General features: G+C 45.1%; 3 protein-coding genes across 9 annotated transcripts; all 3 read right to left on the bottom strand.

The window, feature by feature from the left end:
• Nucleotides 1–378: 378 nt before the first annotated feature.
• LOC130528787 (radial spoke head protein 4 homolog A-like) lies at nt 379–9327 on the bottom strand. Of its 4 annotated transcripts, XM_057038489.1 has the most exons (9): nt 4585–7570; nt 4469–4504; nt 3910–4046; nt 3028–3241; nt 2645–2944; nt 1255–1704; nt 1032–1176; nt 827–944; nt 379–741 (listed from the first exon to the last, which is right to left on the bottom strand). In XM_057038489.1, exons 2-9 carry the CDS (start codon nt 4493–4495, stop codon nt 513–515), a joined length of 1620 nt encoding a protein of 539 aa, XP_056894469.1. In that variant the 5' UTR covers nt 4496–4504; nt 4585–7570; the 3' UTR covers nt 379–512. The 4 variants fall into 4 exon arrangements, with proteins under 4 accessions (XP_056894469.1, XP_056894470.1, XP_056894467.1 ...); XM_057038490.1 differs by lacking the exons at nt 4469–4504; nt 4585–7570 and adding an exon at nt 9208–9327; XM_057038487.1 differs by having other exon boundaries at nt 4469–7570.
• Nucleotides 9090–17374, bottom strand: LOC130528788 (radial spoke head protein 4 homolog A-like). Of its 2 annotated transcripts, none has more exons than XM_057038492.1 (7): nt 17087–17374; nt 14795–15011; nt 14420–14710; nt 10233–10682; nt 10010–10154; nt 9804–9921; nt 9090–9422 (listed from the first exon to the last, which is right to left on the bottom strand). In XM_057038492.1, exons 1-7 carry the CDS (start codon nt 17185–17187, stop codon nt 9401–9403), a joined length of 1344 nt encoding a protein of 447 aa, XP_056894472.1. In that variant the 5' UTR covers nt 17188–17374; the 3' UTR covers nt 9090–9400. The 2 variants fall into 2 exon arrangements, with proteins under 2 accessions (XP_056894472.1, XP_056894471.1); XM_057038491.1 differs by having other exon boundaries at nt 9090–9718; nt 17087–17373.
• Nucleotides 17375–18100: 726 nt separating this feature from the next.
• On the bottom strand, nt 18101–23421 carry dohh (deoxyhypusine hydroxylase/monooxygenase). Of its 3 annotated transcripts, none has more exons than XM_057038493.1 (6): nt 23342–23421; nt 22683–22792; nt 21543–21710; nt 21151–21227; nt 18950–19202; nt 18101–18658 (listed from the first exon to the last, which is right to left on the bottom strand). In XM_057038493.1, exons 2-6 carry the CDS (start codon nt 22786–22788, stop codon nt 18348–18350), a joined length of 915 nt encoding a protein of 304 aa, XP_056894473.1. In that variant the 5' UTR covers nt 22789–22792; nt 23342–23421; the 3' UTR covers nt 18101–18347. The 3 variants fall into 3 exon arrangements, with proteins under 3 accessions (XP_056894473.1, XP_056894474.1, XP_056894475.1); XM_057038494.1 differs by having other exon boundaries at nt 23337–23421; XM_057038495.1 differs by lacking the exon at nt 23342–23421 and adding an exon at nt 22937–23207.
• Between the last annotated feature and the right edge of the window lie 375 nt (nt 23422–23796).

A 23796-nucleotide genomic window follows, 5' to 3' on the forward strand; every position in this document is an offset into this window, starting at 1 on the left:
TGTATCCATTTAATTTAAGCATAACCTTAGATTCACCTATTTTTCTGTTTGATCTTAAGTTTTGTATATATATATACACACATACACATATATACACACGCATATATATACACATATATATGTATATATACACACACACACGTATATTATATATATATATAATCCTCCTCTCCTCTCTTCTCCTCTCTCCTCTCCTCCTCACCCAGTAGATCAGTGATGTTATTTCTTGTGTAGTTTTCTGCTTGTGTAGTTTGATATATATATATATATATATATATATATATATTATATATATATATATATATATATGTATATATATATATAAACCAATGCATTAATGTACCACTGTTCAACAACATCTGACATCTATGACATCTATTTGACAATAAAATGTTGCATATTTATTCATATCTGTGTTTACTCATTATTGTCCAGTTTGAAAACAGGTCATAAATGCTACTGATTGTGGTACCATTATAATAGTTTCCTAATCATCACTCTGTTTAAATCTCTCATTCATCTTCATCATCATCCTCATCAGAGTTTTCGATATCCTCCTGAGAATCTTCCTGCTCTTCCAAAGCTGCTCTATATTCCACTTCCTCTTCCACTGTTGGGTCAAGGGCCTCCGTGATATCTAATCCGCTGGGATATTCGTCTTGTGGTGGCAGGGGTAGGGGTGGGCTGTACCCTTCCCCTGAATATTTCAAACCCCATCCAATGTACATATTTTCAAATTTTCTAGAAGAATATAACATATGGGTTTGTTATAGCATTTTCTCACCACTAGGAATCGTAAACAAGGGCAGAATGTGGTAGTTCTTACTTTCCACAGGCATATGCATGAGCCCCAGGCCAGATGTTTGAATGTAACACAGCTACTGCGTGGTCAGGAATCAGACTGGAAGACAACCTTAAGGTCCATGGAGGAGTGTCGAAAATTTCTAGGAAGGATTATTAGACATTAATTTTGTTCCAATAGACAGTTCGCGATTAAAACTAGGACTAGGTTTTTAAAGGTGAGAGACTACCTGCATCTTGGGAGACAGGTGTAAGGAGTGGGGGCCCAACCTCTGGCTCAGGCTCCTCTGATTCTTCTTCCAATTCTTCATTCTCTCCTTCCTCATCCAAATGTGCACTTTTTTTCACAACCATGTTCAGCCAAGTACAGCGACCCTTTAAAGTCCATATTTACACAATAATGACATCACCTGAGAAAACTGTCTTTGTGCTTACTTTGGATGACTTTCATACCTGTGGGAGGATGTGTTGAACATGGTGGACCCAGGAAGACAATGATGTTGCCATTTCAGAACCTGGAATACCTTCAAAGTCAGGATTCACTTCATTGCTGCCCTGGGGCAAATCAGCCTCCTCTTCATCTTCTTCCTCATTAGACTGGTAAAAGCCCTTCGGGCTAACATGTGTGCCAGCTGAAATCCGGGCAATCTGTGCTCTCAAATAGTTGGCTTCATTCCCAGGGAAGGGTGGGTAGCTTATAATTGGGGACTCCAGCCTCCCAGTGAAATATTTGCGAATTTGGCGTGCAGCATTGATCTGTGCAGGGCTAACAGTAGGAAGCTTTTTCCATGGAAGACCAGGCTCAATGCACACATAGTACACAAATTTGTTAGCACCTGTTCCAATGTCCTCTTTTGGCACTGCTGGTTGGGGATTGTAGGCCACGGAAGGCAGTGGAGGCATCTAAAATTGTCATACATGGGACAAATGTTATGTTGACTGTAAAAAGATTGAAACAACTTTCCTTGTGTTGCTAAAAAAACAGAATAAAAACAGGTAAAGAAGGTTAAAAGGTATATTACAGAACAGAATAAAAACAGGTAAATAATACAGTTGAGTGAGTGACTTTCAGTTCTATAAGAGGGACTGTCAATAAATCTAAAGCTATAACTGCAGGAAGTTCAGGTTAAATTTATAAATCCAGGGCCATTGGTGCATGTCTTAATTGCAGGAACCTCCCTTGAATTTACAGGAACTTTTACTGGACCTAACTGAGTCACTGGAGCAGGGTAGGGAATTAGATTAGGGAATTAGATCACCCCTGAAAACCTCCACAGTGGGGCTTGAGGATTACTTGGCACTGATTAGCTAAACCTGGAGAATGGTGTGAAACGGAGCCCAGCAGATGAGAAGCATTTGTGTGACTGACTGACTTTCAGAGTGTCAACAAATATAAAGTTTGTAACTACCTTTTTTTTTTTTTAAATGAAGAAAGAATGTGAGTATAATTTGCTCTAGATGGCATATCAGCCTCTATTCTCTCTTTGAGGAATCATGGACTAACTATTTATGCTAATTGCTGGCTAGCTTTACAAACTCACAGTTTAAACAGATTATCTGTTAACCATTACCCTAATGGGTATTCTGAAATTATTGTTCACCAACACAGGAATGATACACTCAAATGTATCCCGTTTTTGCAAAATATTGACTAGTGTGCCCTGGGAGTCTCGTCTACTTGAGTATGATCACGATGGCAGTCTGAAGTTAAATGTAAATCCTGTATCCAACCTCAAACATGTTGTGTTTGAACTCTTCTCTTCTATTTGAGTTCCTTGTTCACTCTCACTAGTAGTTGTGTTGACAGTCTTCTTTTCTCTCTTACACACATCCACTTTCTTACCTCATCCTCATTATCTTCAAGTTCTGCATTTGTCTCCTCTTCCTCAGTTATTTCATCTGATCTCTGTTCTTCTTCTTCCTCTTCCTCTTCCTCTCCTTCTCTGTACGTAGCTTCGGCAATGATATAGTTATTCTCTCTTCCCAAAATCTTCCCCCACAGTCGGCAACGTGGTAATTGCTCTGACTGAGCCAGCTGCTTAAGAGCGAGGATTATCCTCTGCATCTCTATTCTGCCCAAACCCACTCCAGCCTGCTCCATGTAGAAGCTAATCTCATTCAAATTAGGGAGGGGAGTATCCACCTGAAGAAGAAAAAGTGACACATGTAATATGGTTTGGGAAAAAATGCTCAGACCAGTTTTGAGGTGAAAAGGCAAATTAATACCAGCTCCTCTTCCTGTTCTGTCTGACAAAAGAGCAGTCGATGCTTCTCGGCTAGCTCATCGGCAACAGTAGTCTCTGGAAGCTTTGGTAGAGCTCTCTCATTATCTAAACAGAAACTCTGCTTTATCTCATGGCTCATGTCCTCAATTATATCCATCACATTATTTGGACGTTCGTCTGTCACTTTGATCAGCAGCTGAGTGAGGTGATCATACCTGGAGAACATAAGCAAAGCATTCCACAATGGTACTTTAGAGAAGAATATTTAAAAATAAATTCTCTTTTCATAGAAAAGGTTATTCCAGGTATATCTATATAGTGTGATCGGTTTGATAATGCAGCACTGCTTTGTGGCTTGGAGTTTTTTTCCCTCCCTAAAAATTCTTAAAGTATTAAAGATTAATAAAGTTTTGGGTAACCAATTTAAAAGTAATGTGACTTAATTCTGATACCAAAATTAAATCTACATTAAAACTACATCTAATTTTATGTGTAATCCATCCTATAACCTATTAGTAACCACCATTCTAAAAATCTAGATTCCAAAATCATATCATTGTAAGTAGTTGATTGAAGTTTAATCTTAGTCAATCAGCGATTTTAGACACCATGATCTATCACAATTAAAACAGCTTAATTGGGACCTGGGTGCAGTTCCTAAAAATGTCATTAACATACTGCAAAATCCCTCATTATCCATTTGTTTCATGTAGTCTTTACCTGTTAATTTCCACATTTGTGCATGATTATGACAGCAACTGTCAAAAATCTAATCCCATTTCCTTGTAACAGACTGCTGATGCTTTATATATTTAACATTTTAATTGGTAGCAAATGAGGAACACAATATAAAGTGTTTTCAGAACAATGCTAATGTACTTACAAATTCAGGTCCCCTGTGGTTTCACATTTCATCAGAAAAGCTTTGAGTGAGCTTGCGTCATGTGGTGTTTTCTGACTTTTCTCTGTCTGTCGCTCTGGATGCTCCATTTTCTGATCACATTTGCCATTGGTAGGAGTCTGCAGGCAACAGTGGCATAAAGAATATAAACTATTTGCAGCTTGAATCATAGAAAAAACACAAGATAATTCTACAGAACTTGTGTTCCTCTACCTCTGGTCCACCTGTTCTACTCTAATATGCCATAAAATTATTTCCTAAAATAAAAAAATCTCAAATCATGAGACAATATTTTTTGTTTGTTAACAAGAAAAATTAAAACTAAACTCTAGACACTCAAAAATGACAGTTCTCAACATTTTTTGTATTTTAAACATATGAATGCAGTCAGAAGTTTTGGCCTTCATGTATGTTCAGAAGTCCCCCTTTCTCACCCACAAAAACGGCGCAGAACTAGCGATTGAACATCACATTATCCGCCCTGCATTTTAGCAGAGGATAGGTTTATGACATTACCATAATTCTGTTTTTAATATCTTACCTTGTTATCATTTGTAGTTTCTGCCATATTTCGTGACTGGTTGAAGTTAATGGATATCATTAATATAAAGACAGTTGTACTACAATGTAGCATAGTTGTAATCAAGTTCATTTTACCTTTGATCATTAAAAGATCAAATGCCAATTTGATCCTTTCAACTTCAAGGTTTTTTTTGAAGACTTTTCCATGTCTTGTTATATCGCTCTCCCTCAATGAGAGCTTCCTTGCGGCCCACTGGGCATATCAGGTCTATCCCAATGAAACTCGGCAATCAGGTTAAGATACAATATAAAGGAATGATGCACCCTGAAGCATTCCTCAGGCCCATACCCCTTCCAATTGGTCCCAGATACTGGAGGCCCCAACCCCAGTGGCAGAATGAGGGGAATAGTGGCTGGTGGAGATAGGTTTTAACTGAGAAACATGGAAAGTGTGATGGATCATTATGGATTCAGGTAGGGTCAACTGCAGAGGGATTATTAACCTTTTCAATCGGGAAAAGGTCAGTAGATAGGAGCTGAGTTACGGTGGCGGTTAGCAGAACGCTGGTTAGAGTCCTGGGTGCGCTCCTTCACACTGCCCTCTGGATGAATTCCTGCACTGACGTAACCGCTATATCCCCTACCTGGGACAAGAGTAAAGGGGGTGCTGATAGCTCAGTAATGCCTCAAAAGGGGATAAGCCAGTAGTAGAGCACTTCACCCAGGAAAGATGGGTACTCCACTGAGAAGGGTTGGTGGCAGCAATGCAGGGAATGGCTGACTCAAGGTATATATTTGCACTCTTGGACCGACCATTAGACTGGGGGTGATAATCAGAAAAAAGGTTATTCAAGCTGACTGAGGCTCCCAGGGCCTTTTCAGGGCCCTGTAGGAATACCATGTAGGAATACCATGAACATGAAATGTGGTCTACAAGGAGGTTAGTAGTCTCTAGAGTGGTGGGGAGTTTAGGCAGGGTTAGGAATTGGACGGCCTTTGAGAACTGATCCACAACCGTTAGAATGACCGTGTTCCTCTTTCCAAGGGGAGGCCATGTTAGCCCACAGAACTCCCCAAACAGTTGACAAGTACTGGCAGGCCAAGCAGGCTGCAGTGTAAGCTGTCCGAGAGGTGAAAACTTGGGTTTGGGAGGAGTTCGGGGAAGCCATGCAGAAAGAATATTGGTCAGCCTTGAAAAAAATTCTGGAAAACCAGTTGGTGTGTTAGGAGGGGGAAGCAGAGCTCTGCTAACACTCTTTATAGTGAGGGTGGGGACCTTCTGACTTAAACTGGGGATATTGTCAGACAATGGATGGAATACTTCAAGGAGCTCCTCAATCCTGTTGTCACGCCTTCCACTAAGAAAGTAGGGGCTGGGGACTCTGAGGAGGACTCTGCCATCACCCAAGCCGAAGTCACAGAGGTAGTTACCAAAATCCTCGGTGGCAGGGCATTGGGGGTGGATGAGATCCGCCCTGAGTACCTCAAGTCTTTAGATATTGTAGGGTTGTCTTGGCTGCACGCCTCTGCAACATTGCATGGCAGTCGGGGACAGTTGGAGTGCCAGACCAGGGTGGTTGTACCTCTTTTTAAAAAGGGGTATTGGAGGGTGTGTTCTAACTATAGTGAGATCACACTCCTCAGCCTCACTGGGAAGGTCTACGCCCAGGTACTGGCCAATAATCGATCCCCGGATTCAGTAGGAAAAATATGTTTTTTCTTCCCGGCCGTGAAACACTGGACCAGCTCAATATCCTCAGTAACATTTGTTTTGTTGATCTGGAAAAGCCATTCGACCGTGTCCCTCGAGGTATCCTGTGGGGAGTGCTCCATGAGTAAGGGGTCCAAGGCCCTCTGTTAAGGGCTGTCCAGTCTCTGTACCACCGGTGCAAGACTTTTGTTTGCATTGCCGACAATGTTTGCATTGTCCTTTGTCACCAGTTCTATTCATAGCCTTTGAGAACGACAGGATTTCATCCTTGCTTTTTGCAGAGGATGTTGTCCTACTGGCCTTCCTAAAGCAAGACCTCCAGCATGCACTGGCAGGTTGCTGCTGAGTGCAAATCAGTTGGGATGAAAATTATCATCCCCATATCCGAGGTGATGTTTCTTGACTGGAAAAGGGTGGTTTGCCCTCTCGAGGTTGGTGGAGAAGTCATGCCTCAGGAGTTTGTTCACGAGTGAGGGAAGGATGGAGTGTGAGAATGACAGGCGGATTGGTGGAACCTTTGCAGTTATGTAGTCGGTGTAATGGACCCTCATGGTGAAGTGAGAGGTTTGTTGAAAGGTGAAGCTCTTGATTTACCGGTCAGTCTACCCTCCTACTCTCACCTATGTTTATGAACTTCGGGTAATGTCCTAAAGAACAAGATAGAGGACACAAGTGGCTAAAATGAGTTTCCTCCACAGAGTGGCTGGGCGCTCCATTAGAGATTGGGTAAGAAGCTCAGTCACTCAGGAAGAGCTTAGAGAGCCGCTGCATCTTCACATCGAGAGGAGTCAACTAAGGTGGCTTGGGCACCTATTTCAGATGCCCTAGGGAGGTGTTCCAGGCATATCCCACCGGGAGGAGGCCCAGAGGCAGACCCAGGACACGCTGGAGAGACTATGACTATGTACTTCCACATATACATTTTGAGACAACTGGGGAGAAAGACACAGGTGTGCTGGATTGTGTTGATTGTGGTTGTGACAAAGTCCAAGGAGAAACTGCACTAGGAGTGGTGAAGGACTGAAAGCGATGATGGACTGGTGATGGGAGGACTGGAGGAACCCTGCCCGATTGGATTGACTATGCTGGCAGCAGCCTTGACAAACCCTTACAGGTTTCTTCCCTCCAGGGTGGATAACCAAAAACATTGGAGGACGACATGTCAACAAGTCATCCTTGATTAATGAGCCCATTTCAGTAGGTCTGACCTCAATGCCAAGGGAACAAACTTAAACTGGTTGGGGCAGGCACTGAGGCTTGGCTGGCCCTTAATAGCTGCCTTCAGCCTTCTTCAATCTCCAAGGACAGTCACCACTACAAGGTGGTGAGAAAGAATGGGAGTTACATCCTGGTCAGGCTTATGCCCTTTCTGGAACTGATGAGGGCTTGATGTTATGGTAAGAGATTGTGAAATTAAATCTGATAAAACAAAACAAAAAAAAAAAAAACCCACAAAGACTATCGGCCTGGTGAGAGGTAATCTTGTTTGTCTGGCTACTGGTCCGTCAAAAGTTACTCCAAGATTCCTCACAGAGAGACTATAGTCTAATGTTTGTTGGCCACTACTTAATGCACTAACCAACACCCATGCCTCGGTCACTCCACACACCCAACTTGCTCTTACTGCCTATTCATTGACATCATCTAGTCATGATTTGTAATTTATGCTTGAACCTTTTTTTTCTGTTAAATAAACATTGTGTTAATTTTGACCACAGTGTGTCTGTCATGGCTATACGAGCCAGGCTGTGGCACAGGTCTTGTGTTCAGTCAAAATGAGAAAAGCTTCTTTGGTGCCCTCAAGCCAATGGCATCACTGCCTCTAATGACATCTCCCTTGCCAACAGCTCCTGGTTTTCGATTTTGTAATTCCTCTCAACAGATGACAGGCAGTGGTAGAAGAAAGGGCAGGGTGGAACTTGTGGTTAATCTTGAGAAAGGATGGTCCCCATCCCTACATTTGAAGTATCCACTTCTACCACAAACCGACACTCTGGTATCTGAAGGATGGTTGAAGACATGGAAAAACTGTTATGCAGTAGGGGACCACTGAAGTGACCCTTGGTGGATATCAGGGCTGTGAGGGGGGACTGTAACACAACTGTGGTTCCTGAAAAAACAGCTATAAATGCAAAACCCAGGAATCATTGCAATTGCTTCTGAGTCTCTGGAACAAGCAAAGAAGTGGCTGCTAAAACCTTTGCTCGATCCATCTGGATCTTTCCTACAGACAAGATGTAACCAAGAAAGGAGACTGAGGAGGCATGAAATTCTCTGCCTTAACAAAAAGTTAGTGCTTCATATTATACTGTAATATAATATGGATATGGCCTCCATAATCAATAGAAGGCCGAAGGCCGATTCAAGGATGAGTAATGTCTGGTGACGTGCCAGGTCATTTGCACAGTCCTAGGGCCAATGTGGTGGCAATTAAGACCTCCCTGAAGTTGTAATATTCCCTGGGCACACAGGTGAGGTCTGGAAAACATAGAGACGAGTAGATGCCAGAAGCGACAGTCTAATCGAAAGAGTCAATTTATGGGTTAAGAAACAATGGCAGACAGGGTGATGGTAAGGGTAAGGGTAAAAAGTGAAGTGTTTTCAGCCGTGTACCAGACATGCACGCCAGAGATTTCTGGTGCGTTCTACTGCGTTCTGCTGCAGATGGACATTTATTTACAGAATAAATGTCCATTCGGAATACTGGCAGACATTAGAGGAGCAAGAGAGACTCAACCTATCCGCAGGCTTAAACACACTCTCTGCCAGATTGTAATGTCAATGGAGGCAATGAAAATCTGCACCAAAATGCAACACACAAACAGCAGAGGATTAAATACTGTGGAAAAGGGTGTAAAATTGGTTGATGTCTGGGGAGAAAGAAATATGTGTGCAGGATTGTGCTGATTGTGATGGAGCAGGCTGTAACAAATTTTAAAGCTTTGTTTTATTAAGGGAAACATAATAGTTACTGTTGGCCATAACTATACCAATAAAACAGTCACAAACCTTCACACACACATATACATACGTATGTATATACATACATACACCCCCCTGGAAGAGCTGATGGAAATGGCTGGGGAGAGGGCTGTCTGGGCATCCCTCCTGAAGCTGCTGCCCCTGCAACCCGGATCCGGATAAGCGGGAGAAAATGAAACAAAACGAAACACACACACACACACACACACACACACACACACACACACACACACACATATATATACATACACACACACACTATACACACCCAAACGCACAACTACACACAAGTACACAGACACACACACACACACATTTTCTAGTCATCACACTGTTTAACTGTCTCAGTCATCATTTTCATCCTCCTCCTCATCAGAGTTTTCGATATCCTCCAGAGAATCTTCCTGCTCTTCCAAAGCTGCTCTATATTCCACTTCCTCTTCCACTGTTGGGTCAACGGCCTCTGTGATATCTAATCCGCTGGGATATTCGTCTTGTGGTGGCAAGGGTAGGGGTGGGCTGTACCCTTCCCCTGAATATTTCAAACCCCATCCAATATACATATTTTCAAATTTTCTAGAAGAATATAGCATATGGGTTTGTTATAGCATTTTCTTACCATTAGGAATCATAAACAAGGGCAGAATGTGGTAGTTCTTACTTTCCACAGGCATATGCATGAGCCCCAGGCCAGACGTTAGAATGTAACACAGCTACTGCGTGGTCAGGAGTCAGACTGGAAGACAACCTTAAGGTCCATGGAGGAGTGTTGAAAATTTCTAGGAAAGGATTAATAAACATTAATATTGTTCCAATAGACAGTTAGCGATTAAAGCTAGTACTAGGTTTTTAGAGGTGGGAGACTACCTGCATCTTGGGAGACAGGTGTAAGGAGTGGGGGCCCAAGCTCTCTCTCAAGCTCCTCTGATTCTTCTTCCAATTCTTCATTCTCTCCTTCCTCATCCAAATGTGCACTTTGTTTCACATCCATGTTCAGCCAAGTACAGCGACCCTTTAAAGTCCATATTTACACAATAATGACATCACCTGAGAAAACTGTCTTTGTGCTTACTTTAGATGACTTTCATACCTGTGGGAGGATGTGCTGAGCATGGTGGACCCAGGAAGACAATGATGTCGCCATTTCAGAAACTGGAATACCTTCAAAGTCAGGATTCACTTCATTGCTGCCCTGGGGCAAATCAGCCTCCTCTTCATCTTCTTCCTCATTAGACTGGTAAAAGCCCTTCGGGCTAACATGTGTGCCAGCTGAAATCCGGGCAATCTGTGCTCTCAAATAGTTGGCTTCATTCCCAGGGAAGGGTGGGTAGCTTATAATTGGGGACTCCAGCCTCCCAGTGAAATATTTGCAAATTTGGCGTGCAGCATTGATCTGTGCAGGGCTAACAGTAGGAAGCTTTTTCCATGGAAGTCCAGGCTCAATGCACACATAGTACACAAATTTGTTAGCACCTGTTCCAATGTCCTCTTTTGGCACTGCTGGTTGGGGATTGTAGGCCACGGGAGGCAGTGGAGCCATCTAAAATTGTCATACATGGGACAAATGTTATGTTGATTGTAAAAAGATTTAAACAACTTTCCTTGTGTTGCTAAACAACAGAATAAAAACAGGTAAAGAAGGTTAAAAGGTATATTACAGAACAGAATAAAAACAGGTAAATAATACAGTTGAGTGAGTGACTTTTAGTTCTATAAGAGGGACTGTCAATAAATCTAAAGCTGTAACTGCAGGAAGTTCAGGGTAAATTTATAAATCCAGAGCCATTGGTGCATGTCTTAACTGGGTTAAGGTTAAAAAAAGGTATATTACAACAGCTGCTGTTTACTCAATATTTATTAACCCAGTGATGTGTGAACAGATAGAGCTTGCAGCGATAAAGTGGAACAAAAAAATGTCAATCCTCTACCGCTTATCCAGGGTCGGGTCGCGGGGGCAGCAGCCGAAGAAGAGAAGCCCAGACTTCCCTCTCCCCAGCTACTTCTTCCAGCTCATCCGGGGGGATCCCCAGGCGTTCCCAGGCCAGTCCTGGGTCTTCCCAGGGGTCTCCTACCAGAGGGACATGCCCTGAACACCTCACCAGGGAGGCGCCCAGGGGGTATCCTAACTAGATGCCCAAGCCACCTCATCTGGCTCCTCTCAACGCGGAGGAGCAGCGGCTCTACTCAGAACTCCTCCTGGATGGCAGAGCTTCTCACCCTATCTCTAAGGGAGAGCCCATCCATCCTACGGAGAAGCTCATTTCAGCCCCTTGTACCCGTGATCTTGTTCTTTCGGTCATTACCCAAAGCTTACCATAGGTGAGGGTAGGAACGAAGATCGACTGTTAAATCGAGAGCTTCGCCTTTTGGCTCAGCTCTCTCTTCACCACTACGGACCGGTGCAGAGTCCGCATTACTGCGGATGCCACACCGATCTGCCTGTCGATCTCCTGCTCCATTCCTCCCTCACTCGTGAACAAGACCCCGAGGTACTTGAACTCCTCCACTTGGGGAAGGATCTCCTCCTTGACCCGGAGAAGAAACTCCACCTTTTTCCGGATGAGAACCATGGCCTCGGATTTGGAGGTGCTGATTTTCATCCCAGCCGCTTCACATGCGGCGCCGAACCGATCCAGTGATTGTTGGAGGTCACAGGCTGATGACGCCAACAGGACCACATCATCTGCAAAAAGTAGAGACCCGATCCTGTGGTCACCAAACTGGACCCCTCAACACCATGACTGCACCTAGAAATTCTGTCCATAAAAATTATGAACAGAATCGGTGACAAAGGGCAGCCCTGGCGGAGACCAACCCTCACTGGAAGCGAGTTCAACTTACTGCCAGCAATGCGGACCAAACTCTGACACCAATCGTACAGGGAGCGGACGGCCCATATCAGTGGGCCTGACACCCCATACTCTCGGAGAACCCCCCACAGGACCCCCCGAGGGACACGGTCGAATGCCTTCTCCAAATCCACAAAACACATGTGGACTGGTTGGGCAAACTCCCATGCACCCTTGAAGACCCTGCTGAGGGTGTAGAGCTGGTCCACTGTTCCACGCCCAGGACGAAAACCACATTGCTCCTCCTGAATCCGAGGTACGACTATCCGGCGGAGCCTCCTCTCCAGTACCCCTGAATAGACCTTACCAGGGAGGCTGAGGAGTGTGATCCCCCTATAGTTGGAACACACCCTCCGGTCCCCCTTCTTAAAAAGAGGGACTACCACCCCGGTCTGCTAATCCAGGGGCACCGCCCCCGATGTCCACGCAATGTTGCAGAGTCGAGTCAGCCACGACAGCCCTACAACATCCAGAGCGTTGACAGTGCACTGCTTCCCCTTCCTCAGATGCCGGATGGTGGTCCAGAACCTTTTCGAGGCCATCCGAAAGTCGTTCTCCATGGCCTCACCAAACTCTTCCCATGCCCGAGTCTTTGCCTCGGCAACCGCCGTAGCTGCACACCGCTTGGCCTGCTGGTACCTATCTGCTGCCTCAGGAGTCCCAAAGGCCAGTAAGGCCTGATAGGACTCCTTCTTCAGCCTGACGGCATCCCTCACCACTGGTGTCCACCAGTGGGTTCGGGCATTGCCGCCAACCACCACCTTGCGGCCACAGCACCGGTCAGCCGCCTCAACAATGGAGGCACGGAACATGGTCCACTCAGACTCAATGTCCCCCGCCTCCCCCGGGACATGGTCAAAGCTCTCCCGGAGGTGTGAGTTGAAGCTCCTTCTGACAGGAGACTCTGCCAGGCGTTCCAGCAGACCCTCACAATACGTTTGGGTCTGCCGGGTCTGTCCGGCATCCCCCCCCACCATCGGAGCCAACTCACCACCAGGTGGTGATCAGTTGACAGCTCCGCCCTTCTCTTCACCCGAGTGTCCAGAACATGCGGCCGCAAATCCGATGACACGACCACAAAAGTCGATCATTGATCTGTGGCCTAAGGCGTCCTGGTGCCAAGTGCACATGTGGACGCCTTTATCCCTGAACAAGGTGTTTGTTATGGACAAGATGAGTACAGAAGTCCAATAAAAAAACACCATTCGGGTTCAGATCAGGGGGGCTGTTCTTCCCAATCACGCCTCTCCAGGTCACACTGTCATTGCCAAGTGAGCATTGAAGTCACCCAGGAGGACGACGGAGCCACCAGAAGGAGCACTCTCCAGCACTCCCTCTAAGGACTCCAGAAAGGGTGGATACATTGAACTGCTGTTTGGGCCATAGGCACAAACAACAGTCAGGATCCGTCCCCCCACCCGAAGGCGAAGGGAGGCTACCCTCTCATCCACCAGGGTAAACTCCAATATACAGGCACTGAGCTGGGGAGCAACCAGAATTGCCACCCCTGCCCGTTGCCTCTCACCATCGGCAACTCCAGAGTGGTAGAGAGTCCAACCCCTCTCGAGAAGACTGGTTCCAGAGCCCTTGCCGTGCGTCGAGGTGAGGCCGACTATATCTAGTCAGAACTTCTCAACCTCATGCACCAGCTCAGGCTCCTTTCCCACCAGAGAGGTGACATTCCATTCCCTAGAGCCAGTTTATGCAGCCGGGGATCAGACCGCCAAGGTCCCTGTCTTCGGCCGCTACCCAACACACAATGCACCCGACCCCCTTGGGCCCTCCTGCAGGTGGTGAGCCCACGGGAAGGGGGTTCCATGTTGCCTCTTCAGGCTGTGCCCGGCCGGACTCCATGGGCAGAGGTCCGGCCACCAGGTGCTCGCCAACGTGCCCCACCCCCAGGCCTGGCTCCAGGAGGGGGCCCCGGTGACCCGCATCCGGGCAAGGGAAACATAGGAACAATGTTGTTTTCCATCATTAGGGGGTCTTGGGCTACGCTTTGTCTGATCCCTCACCTAGGACCTGTTTGCCATGGGTGGCCCTACCAGGGGCATAAAGCCCCAGACAACGGAGCTCCTAGGATCATTGGGACACGCAAACCCCTCCACCACGATAAGGTGGTAGCCCAGGAGGGGCAAAAAAATGTCACATGGGTAAAACTGTCTGCACAGTTCATGGAGCTGTAGGAAATCTGTTATTGTTTTGTTTTTTGTTATCGTTGAAACAGTTTATCTGTTAACCGTTACCCTGAAGTCTGAAGTTAAATTTTGTAACTCCTTATTCTACCTCAAACATGTTGTGTTTGAACTCTTGCTCTCTATTGGAACCCTGAAGTCTTCCACCAATTTGGGTTCCTTGTGCTTTTGACTCTCACTAGTAGTTGTGTTGACAGTCTTCTTTTCTCTCTTACACACATCCACTTTCTTACCTCATCCTCATTATCCTCAAGTTCTGCCTTTGTCTCCTCTTCCTCAGTTATTTCATCTGATTTCTGTTCTTCTTCCTCTTCCTCTCCTTCTCTGTACGTAGCTTCGGCAATGATATAGTTACTCTCTCTTCCCAAAATTTTCCCCCACAGTCGGCAACGTGGTAATTGCTCTGACTGAGCCAGCTGCTTAAGAGCGAGGAATATCCTCTGCATCTCTAGTCTGCCCAAACCCACTCCAGCCTGCTCCATGTAGAAGCTAATCTCATTCACATTAGGGAGGGGAGTATCCACCTGAAGAAGAAAAAGTGACACATGTAATACGGTTTGGAAAAAAAATGCTCAGACCAGTTTTGAGGTGAAAAGGCAAATTAATACCAGCTCCTCTTCCTGTTCTTCTGTCTGACAAAAGAGCAGTCGATGCTTCTCGGCTAGCTCGTCGGCAACAGTAGTCTCTGGAAGTTTTGGTAGAGCTCTCCCATTATCTGAACAGAAACTCTGCTTTATCTCATGGCTCATGTCCTCAATTATATCCATCACATTATTTGGACGTTCATCTATCACTTTGATCAGCAGCTGAGTGAGGTGATCATACCTGGAGAACATAAGCAAAGCATTCCACAATGGTACTTTACAGAAGAATATTAAAAATTATGCTTTCATAGTAAAGGTCATTTAAGGTATATCTATATGGTGTGATTGGTTATATAATGCAGCACTACCTTATGGCTCGAGGGGATTTCCCCCTAAAGATTAGAGTGATAAAGGTTAATGGGCCATGGGTTCACTTTGAATGCCAATTTAAAATTTTACTTAATTGTGTCAGCTTAAGTAAATTTACATTGAAGCTAGGGTTGGGCGAGTACCAAGACCAAGTATTGGTATTGGGCTGAAATCAGCTTTATTTCTTAGTCTCGATACTTGTAACGACTGTCAATAATCTAGGCAAGAAAACATCCAGTTCAGACAAACTTAACGTGCTGCCGATACAAACAAGGCTGCTGCCATCACAAAAACACTTTGCCCATTTGGTAATTCTATGAAATTAACACAGAGGACCAGACCATTACAGAATACAAACCCTGCAAGATGAAACTTGCAACAGGTGGTATGACGAGTAGTTTAATTCAAGCTTTCTGCCAAGCTGAGCTGCCATATTCAGTTTAATCTGCTGTTATATAGGCTATTCTAACAATGTGACAATGAGGTGTTAGGAAGAGTTCGAGACTGAAACTTAAACTTCACTTTAATGATCCCTTTGTGATGAATTGCTTAGGGAAATTTTAAAATTCCAGCAGAACATAAGACGAAACAGCACACAGAGGAACACACGGAAAATATGGTTTAGTTAAAATTATTGCACTATGGATGACAATGAGGTTATTGCACCAAAGGAAAAGTGTATGTTTCTGTGTGTGCACGTGTAGCAGAAGTAAGCTTAATATAGCAAGGGAGTCCAGCTTCATGCCGGCCAGCCTAATCAATTTATCCAGCCTGGATGAGTCCTTCTTGGATATACTGCAGATGTTGAGGGACTGCAGTCTCCTTAGGAAGTACCTCCTGCTTTGTGTCTTACCATACAGGTGGCTGGTGTGTGTTGTATATTCAAGTTTATTGTTCTGCCACAGCCTGAGGTATTTGTAAGAATCTACTGCCTCCACCTCAGTTCCCTCTAATAGGACTGGTCTTGGTCTTGGACTGGACCTCGCAAAGTCAATCACCGGCTTCTTCATCTTAGAGGTGTTGAGCTGTAAGTCGTTACTGTGGCACCATGCAGCAAAATCCCCTACAAGTCTCCAATAGTGCCGTACTCCTCTCTATCATCCCTAATACACCCAGCGATGGCTGTGTCATCGGCGTACTTGGCGTATTGAATATGACACAGCTACGAGTTGTAGCAGAAGACCAAGGTGTACCTTGGTTGCATTAAAAAGTTGAAAATATCCATAGGATATAAAAAAAACAAAAAAACACACAGTCTCTTCACGTGAAGAGTAAAAGTACTCTTCCGAGGTACTTGAACACTCACCGGCCAAGTGTACCTCTCCGGACGTGGGATGAGGCCTTATGCTGTCTGCCGAATGCTAACAGCCAGTTTTTATATTCACTCAGGAATGCACTGTAAGACAAATTCCCAACCAGGTCCACCCTCTACATATCTTGTGTTTTTGGAACAAACTGCCTGTCCTAGCATCTTTCAAGGACATGAGGCACCAGAGGCCTAGCAGACAACTTAGCTTTGGAAAATGCACTGATGTCATGAAAATGGCATTCAAAACTCAGCATGAGCTGTCAGATGATGAGTGAATAAGGAGAACATTTAGTGTCATACTAAGCAAGGACACACCAGTACATGCTAACATTGTTCATAGCTGTGATGATTAAAGTTTAGTATTCTGGATGAATATATGAGGAGTCACAGCTAAAACATTATCACACACAGAGCCTTCTGCTGCCACAATGCGTCTAAATGAGTCTATTCATCAGGTAACTAATTAAACAGCGCCCCCACATGCCAGGTGGTGGTGGTGGTGGGGGGGTCCAGGTACTAAAAATGTTAATTTATTTCATGTAAATATATATACTCTGCTTTATTTCACATTTTAATTGGTACCGAGTGAGCAAGAAATTATGACTTTGGAAATGAAGCAAGGATGCTGATGTACTTACAGATTCGGTTCGCCTGCGGCGTCACTTTTCATCAGAAAAGCCTTGAGCGCGCTGGCGTCACGGAGCGCTTTCTGACCTTCCTCTGTCTCTGGATGCTCCATTTTCTGATCAACTCTTTGACTGGAAGTCAGTCGATCACCAGCAACAATGTTTTCAAGACCTCGAATGATCTCTGATGGCGTTGTGGCGAGTTTCTATGGTTACCGAAACACTCCCACTGTGGCCTTTACTCCCGAACAAGCCTGTTACAGGCTGCAGATTTTCCCCCCCCCCTTCCTTCATTTTGATTGTTCGTGACTGTATCAAAAATATGAACTTATGCTTTTCTAACGCCCTGTGACGTCACAGCTCCGATCACGTCGAGTGTGTCGTGAACACCGAACTTTGTACTTATCTGCAGCAGCGGCGGACACATTTCTGCCTCGACAGTGGACAGACATGATGCTGGGCCGACACCATAGCACTGAAACTGCTGCTGGTTTTCTCTCGCCATGCAGTGATGCTGCATTTATAGGAAAGTCCATCAAGTGTTATTAGTGCATGGAAACAACACAATTATGTATCACTATTACTGCCATCAAACCATTTCATATAAACCTGTTCAGAAAGGTTCATTTGTCCAGGGTGGGTAGGTGAGAGAAAAAGCTAGAGGATGGACAGACAGACAGACAGGACGATTCTCCAGGATGTATCCCAGCACTCGCCTGAAAGCAGCTTTTATGAGTGAAGGTTCTATATCAATTAGTAAATGATTACTTTTTGTTTAGCTGATATACTTGTATAGCATGAAGGTAAAATCATGCAGAGAAATTAAACCTTGATTTATTGTTAAGTTAGTTCAGTGGTTCCTAAAACTCAGATGTTTCTTATCAGTTTTTGTGCCATGTGAGGATCTGAAGCATCTACCTGCACATGTTATAATGCAAGTTTTATGATTATAAAAGAAACCAAAGTAAATCACGCAGAAAGAAGAAATGTTTGCCAATAAAAATCGGGACCAGTGGAAACAGAAGAAGCAGGAGAATAAAGTTTTTTCTGAGATCAGTCAGCACATTTTTTACAGAGAAATCTGACTATAAATGATAAAAATATGATACAAATTATTCTGTGTTAACCTCACAGCCAATGGTCCAGAATGTTTAGCAGACCTTCCTAGCAGCTCCTTTCCAACATACTGTAAAAACAAAACTGAACCATCAGTCATCACAAGTTCCGTCAGTGACTTGTGTCTTCAATGTTCTCTAGAAACCAATGACTGACTTTAACCCTGTAATCGGACTAGTCCGTCTGCATATTGAAACTGGTCGCTGTTTTCATACTCCAGCATATCCAGAGCAACCTCACAGCTCTCCTTGACAACACGTTCTCCATCTTGACGGTAACGTTCCAGGACGGCCAGACATTCCTCCTTTCCAATGGCGCCGAGAGCCTCTGCTGCCTCGTGTCGGACCATGGGGTTCTCACTGGAGCGCTCTAGAGCTGCACACAGGTTTGACACCGCTGCTGGGTGCTGCATCTGTCCCAGCACGTAGGCAATCTCATGACGGAACAGGGCGCCGGAACACTGTAGGCCTGGAGATGCAATAGGAGTCATTTAAAGTGGATCTTTTCATTCCTTATTAAACATCAAAGTCAAAGTTGCTCTGCATCTACAGGGAAACAGCAATGAGGGCATTTGACATGCCCTTCCTCTACCCCTGGCCAGGCTCTGAGGGTCAAACTGGCATCTGATGTGGGTTGAACTATGACCATATTTAATAATCTTTAAATATTCTGAGTTTGGTGGACTCCAAAGTGCCAACAAACACAAGAAGTGTGTGATAGCGGTGATGCCAGGGAGACCAGTAAACAGGCTCATCTTACCTGCTGCGAGGGCAAGCACAGCCTCCTCGCTGCCAAGGTTACGCAGAGCAAACATAGCCCGATACCGCTCAAAGAGAGGCAGACTCTCATTCAACAGGGCCTGGCGTAGTTCAGGCACACTCTTCCTCACTGCTGGAGGGGCCGGATCTACGGAGCAGTACGGGTTCTTGGCTGTACTTTCATCTGCTGCCAGTTTGTCTGCACTGAGCAGCCACTCCAGACGATGGACAGCCAACTGGCACGTCTCTGCCACCTAAGGATAGAGAGCATTAGTCGACCAGGTCATATTAAAAACACAAGTAACACAATTACACAATGTGATGTCTGAGCTGAAACCACCTCTACATGCTTTACACTTCTCCATCACCAGTCTTTTCCAATCTTACATATCAAATATGAAGTTACATTTTAAATTTCAGAATAGCTCACATTTTCCATCTAGTGTCTATACACAATAGGCAGTTCCTCTTAAAACAATGTCAGAAAAAACACAAAACCACGTGGCAGCATCACCAGGACACAGTTTAGGCAAGAAAAAACAACAAAATGTTGACTTTGGCCATTATATTAGGAAGCTGACAATAGTAGACGGATGATACAGAGCTGCTGGAGGATGTTACAGAGACACATTAAGAACTCCTCTTCCTCCAAAAGATCCTGATTCAGATTAGGGAAAGCGGGCCACATGTAGACTGACAGGAATATAAAGTATCACTCTGGAGTTACATCAGTACACCGCATAACTACATCAGGCTTTACATACTGTACACATGTGACATATGGAGGACACTTACAGGCTCTTTTTTCTCCTGAATACCATACTGAAGGAAGGGCGATACAAACATATAAACGGATTAGTCTAGCTGCTTCACCATGGGGGGGATTTGTGGGAGATGCACAGCAGATCAGAACATCTTCTCCAGACTCACACTACAGCTTATAAATGGATGTGTCTTGTCAAAAACGACCATTTGGAACGTTGAGTGAGGATTAAGTGTATGCTCAAAGCTTCGGAGAGGGGGGTGGTTATCAGACAGAGCTCCTGTTACAGGGTCACTGTGCATGTCCGTCGTTTTGGATTGGACTGTATGTATTTATCATCCACATGGTACATTATTGCATCCCTCCTCCCTGTTCCCTCAGATCCTCCTTGTCCATCCACCTCTCTGTTCCCCTTAGATCCTCTTCCTCCCTGTTCCCTCTATCCTTCTCCTCCATCCTCCTCCCTGTTCCCTCAGATCCTCCTTGTCCATCCACCTCTCTGTTCCCCTTAGATCCTCTTCCTCCTGTTCCCTCTATCCTTCTCCTCCATCCTCTTCCCTGTTCCCTCAGATCCTTCTCCTCCATCCTCCTTCATGTTCCCTCAGATCCTCCTCCTCCATCCTTCTTTCGTGTTCCCTCAGATCCTTCTCCTCCATGTTCCCTCAGATCCTCCTCCTCCATCCTCCTCCCTGTTCCCTCAGATCCTTCTCCTCCATGTTCCCTCAGATCCTCCTCTTCCATCCTCCTTCATGTTCCCTCAGATCCTCCTCCTCCATCCTTCTTTCGTGTTCCCTCAGATCCTTCTCCTCCATCCTCCTCCCTGTTCCCTCAGATCCTTCTCCTCCATGTTCCCTCAGATCCTCCTCCTCCATCCTTCTCCCTATTCCCTCAGATCCTCCTCCTCCAGCCTCCTCCCTGTTCCCTCAGATCCTCCTCCTCCATCCTCCTCCCTATTCCCTCAGATCCTTCTCCTCCATCCTCCTCCCTGTTCCCTCAGATCCTTCTCCTCCATGTTCCCTCAGATCCTCCTCCTCCATCCTTCTCCCTATTCCCTCAGATCCTCCTCCTCCATCCTCCTCCCTGTTCCCTCAGCTCCTCCTACTCCATCCTCCTCCCTATTCCCTCAGATCCTTCTCCTCCATCCTCTTCCCTGTTCCCTCAGATCCTCCTCCTCTCTGTTCCCTCAGATCCTGTTACATTCCTACAACACTGCTGATGCATGTTTCATGGAAAAAGGATCTTCACTTTATCGCTTCAGCTCTTCAGTTTCACTCTGCCGTGCTGTTCATTGATAACCCTAACCTGGACTCGTTGGATCTTCTTCCAGTGACGTAGTCGTTTTTCCCTCCCTGACTTTTCACTGATGATTGTGAGATCTGGAATGTGTTACTCAAGCGTGCTTGACTTTTTTGAAACCCACTTCAACGTTGTATTCGTACCTCAATCACTGGATCCTGGCTGTATTCTTTCAGCAGGTCGAGAACCACAGGGTCACCTATTGCTCCCAAAGCCTCTCCTACAGATAGAATCAATGTAAAAACACATATAGATTCTCTGCAGTACTGTTGTTCTTACTCTCACACTACTTGACTTAATTTAAACAAGCAATTTCAACATTACAGTGCAGACAGAGCGGCTGAATCATAGAATTTAAGGTTTAATTTGTGTTTCTTCAGAGTATGTTGGAAACTTTACAGAAATGCAGTCATACGTATAGACTGGAAACATATGAAGCCAAGGCAGGTACCAGTCTATTTTTCACACATATCCATGAGGATAACTGTGCTTGGGTGTGAGTAGAGTGTTTCTATTGATGTTTGTTCCAGTTTACCTGCTTCGTGTCTGACCATGGGCTCCTGTTCAGCATCTTTGAGCACAGCACTCAGGGTCGGGATGGCCTGCTTATCCTGCATCTGTCCCAGGCAGTAGGCCAGTTCATGCTTCAGCAGAGCAGAGTCATCCTTGAAGGCCTTACTGATCCACTCTATAGCATCAGCGCCTGATAAAGACCACAGCTGCAATCAGCTCACACAGCACAGCACAAGGTCTAACACCGGCTCCCTTCAGAACCATTGATCCTGGAGGCTGACTGGGCTGCTGGACCTAAGCACCCCAGGTCAGAAGCTCAATATCAAATACTTCATTACTTGTGACAGGAGTGTCATGGCTGACAAATGTGCACACACTTCACCTGCACCCTTACAACAAATGACATTCATCAATCAGTCTTATTAAGAGGAGTCACTAATTAAGAGGATTAATCTCACTGGTGGCGCCTGCAGCATATTAGGCAACAAATGAACATTTTGTGCCAAAGGTCGACGTGTTAGGTGCAGGAGAAATGAGCATGCTTCAGGATGTGAGCGAGTTTAAGTGTCATGGGATGGCAAGACTTGAGACAGGTGGCCATAATGTTGCGCCTGGTTGGAGTATGAAAGGTCAATATGGACAGATAAATTTGACCCTTGGAGGCATTTTCCCTTCTAATTGATTTGTGTTGTATTTATTGCTGAAAGCCACTTGTTCCTTTAAAGACCTGGATGTGAAGCACTTGGGGTCACGTCTGGAGCTTCATTGGTTATCAGAATTACTCACCCATATCCCTCCCTCAATTGACAACAGCTATTCACCTCTGCACGGGATAAAAATGAGAACTTGTGCATTCAAAATCCATGCAGCCGCTGGAGCTCAGGTGGTGGATTTATCAGCTTACTGCCTGTTCCTACGAGTGTCTGTGTGGATTAATAAGACTAAGCACTTTCAAACTCATACTGTTTATTATAAGTCAAATTAATGAAGGTTTATACTCCCTTGAATGCCCTACTGTCTTTGCTGTCCAGCATGTCCTTAACTTTTTAGTGCTTCCATACAAGTCTGAGGAACTGTTGACATTAGTGCTACTTTCCGTTTTATGAAATTACACTTGTACTATTGTGAATGAAAGCTTTGTGTGGGTCAGTTATCACTTTACCTCCCAGGTTCTTCAGGGTGAATAAGGCTCTGAATCGCCGAGTCAGGCCGAATCCTGGGTCCACCAGAATCTCTCCCACTGCTGCCACCTCTTCCGCACTGGCCATGGTGCTGCACAAGGACACGACAGACAAATGCTGTTACATGATGCCATCGAGGTTCTTTTCTAATCCATTATCCAACTAATTTTGGGTGGAAGCCCCCCTTCTCGACAGAGCTAGTTGACAAGGCTGACCTCCAGCCATACACGCTCACCTTCATCCAATTTATCTATCCCCCAAATTCACAGCTTCGGACCATAGATGCAAACCAAAGCAACACTAAAACCCCACACAAAAACGTTCTTGCGGCCTGGGTGAGTCGAACTCGAACCTACAGCTCACAAACGCATCACCACTCTGACTTGCCTGAACATACGTAGGAAACGTATAGCAATGTTTATCAAGCTGTCGTGACACGCAGATTTTAAGAAATTCTCGAATACCTTTTAAACTAACTATATGATATCTGACACGTCACTTATAAAGTTACACGCTGTTTACGCTATAGCCGCTAAGTCGCCCATCGAAAGAACCCTATCCATTATTTAGTTCACAAATTTTATTTTTTTTAACTCCAGTGCTCAACAACAAAAACATGAGTTTAACAAACTGACCGAACCTCTGTTCAGGTTCTCCTCCTGCTGCCCAGAAGCAGCACGCTGGACTCTTCCGGGATTCTTCCTCGTTGGTTGTTTTTCCTGGTAGAAGATAATGTCTGTAGTGAATTACCGCCCCCTAGTGCTCCAGACGTCACATCTACACCTGAGATACAGTGAAATGTCCTTCAACTACAGTGCACATTCATCTGACTTGGCCGATTTCGAATCGGATGTATTTTAACATGATGGAACAATCATTAGTTCCACAACTGAAATGATTCACATCATCCCACAGCAGCCACCTCCTCTCCCAACCCTGGGGGCTCTAGTTAGGGGTTAAAGGTTAATGCGCCTTGAACGGCAGAAATGAGGACAGCAATGTCACTTCAACAATGTCATTTTGAATTATATCAAGAGTCTTTAGATTTTACAACAGACCCCGAGGAGCAAATTCTACCACCCCGCAGCTACCTGA

Source organism: Takifugu flavidus, chromosome 7 (genome assembly GCF_003711565.1).
Source record: "Takifugu flavidus isolate HTHZ2018 chromosome 7, ASM371156v2, whole genome shotgun sequence".
NCBI classification, from domain to species: Eukaryota; Metazoa; Chordata; class Actinopteri; order Tetraodontiformes; family Tetraodontidae; genus Takifugu; species Takifugu flavidus.

Excerpts from the sequence above, each read along its gene's own strand:
- LOC130528787 (XM_057038487.1), bottom strand. The coding sequence starts at position 4,594 with ATGATCAAAGGTAAAATGAACTTGATTACAACTATGCTACATTGTAGT. Across the intron at positions 4,047-4,468 it reads AAACTACAAATGATAACAAG|ACTCCTACCAATGGCAAATG; the intron begins GTAAGATATTAA and ends TGTTGCCTGCAG. Across the intron at positions 2,945-3,027 it reads CAGAACAGGAAGAGGAGCTG|GTGGATACTCCCCTCCCTAA; the intron begins GTATTAATTTGC and ends TTTCTTCTTCAG.
- LOC130528788 (XM_057038491.1), bottom strand. The coding sequence starts at position 17,187 with ATGGAGCATCCAGAGACAGAGGAAGGTCAGAAAGCGCTCCGTGACGCC. Across the intron at positions 14,711-14,794 it reads AAGAACAGGAAGAGGAGCTG|GTGGATACTCCCCTCCCTAA; the intron begins GTATTAATTTGC and ends TTTCTTCTTCAG. Across the intron at positions 10,155-10,232 it reads CTCAGCACATCCTCCCACAG|GGTCGCTGTACTTGGCTGAA; the intron begins GTATGAAAGTCA and ends TGGACTTTAAAG.
- dohh (XM_057038493.1), bottom strand. The coding sequence starts at position 22,788 with ATGGCCAGTGCGGAAGAGGTGGCAGCAGTGGGAGAGATTCTGGTGGAC. Across the intron at positions 21,711-22,682 it reads CACCCTGAAGAACCTGGGAG|GCGCTGATGCTATAGAGTGG; the intron begins GTAAAGTGATAA and ends GGTCTTTATCAG. Across the intron at positions 18,659-18,949 it reads TGTGCTTGCCCTCGCAGCAG|GCCTACAGTGTTCCGGCGCC; the intron begins GTAAGATGAGCC and ends TTGCATCTCCAG.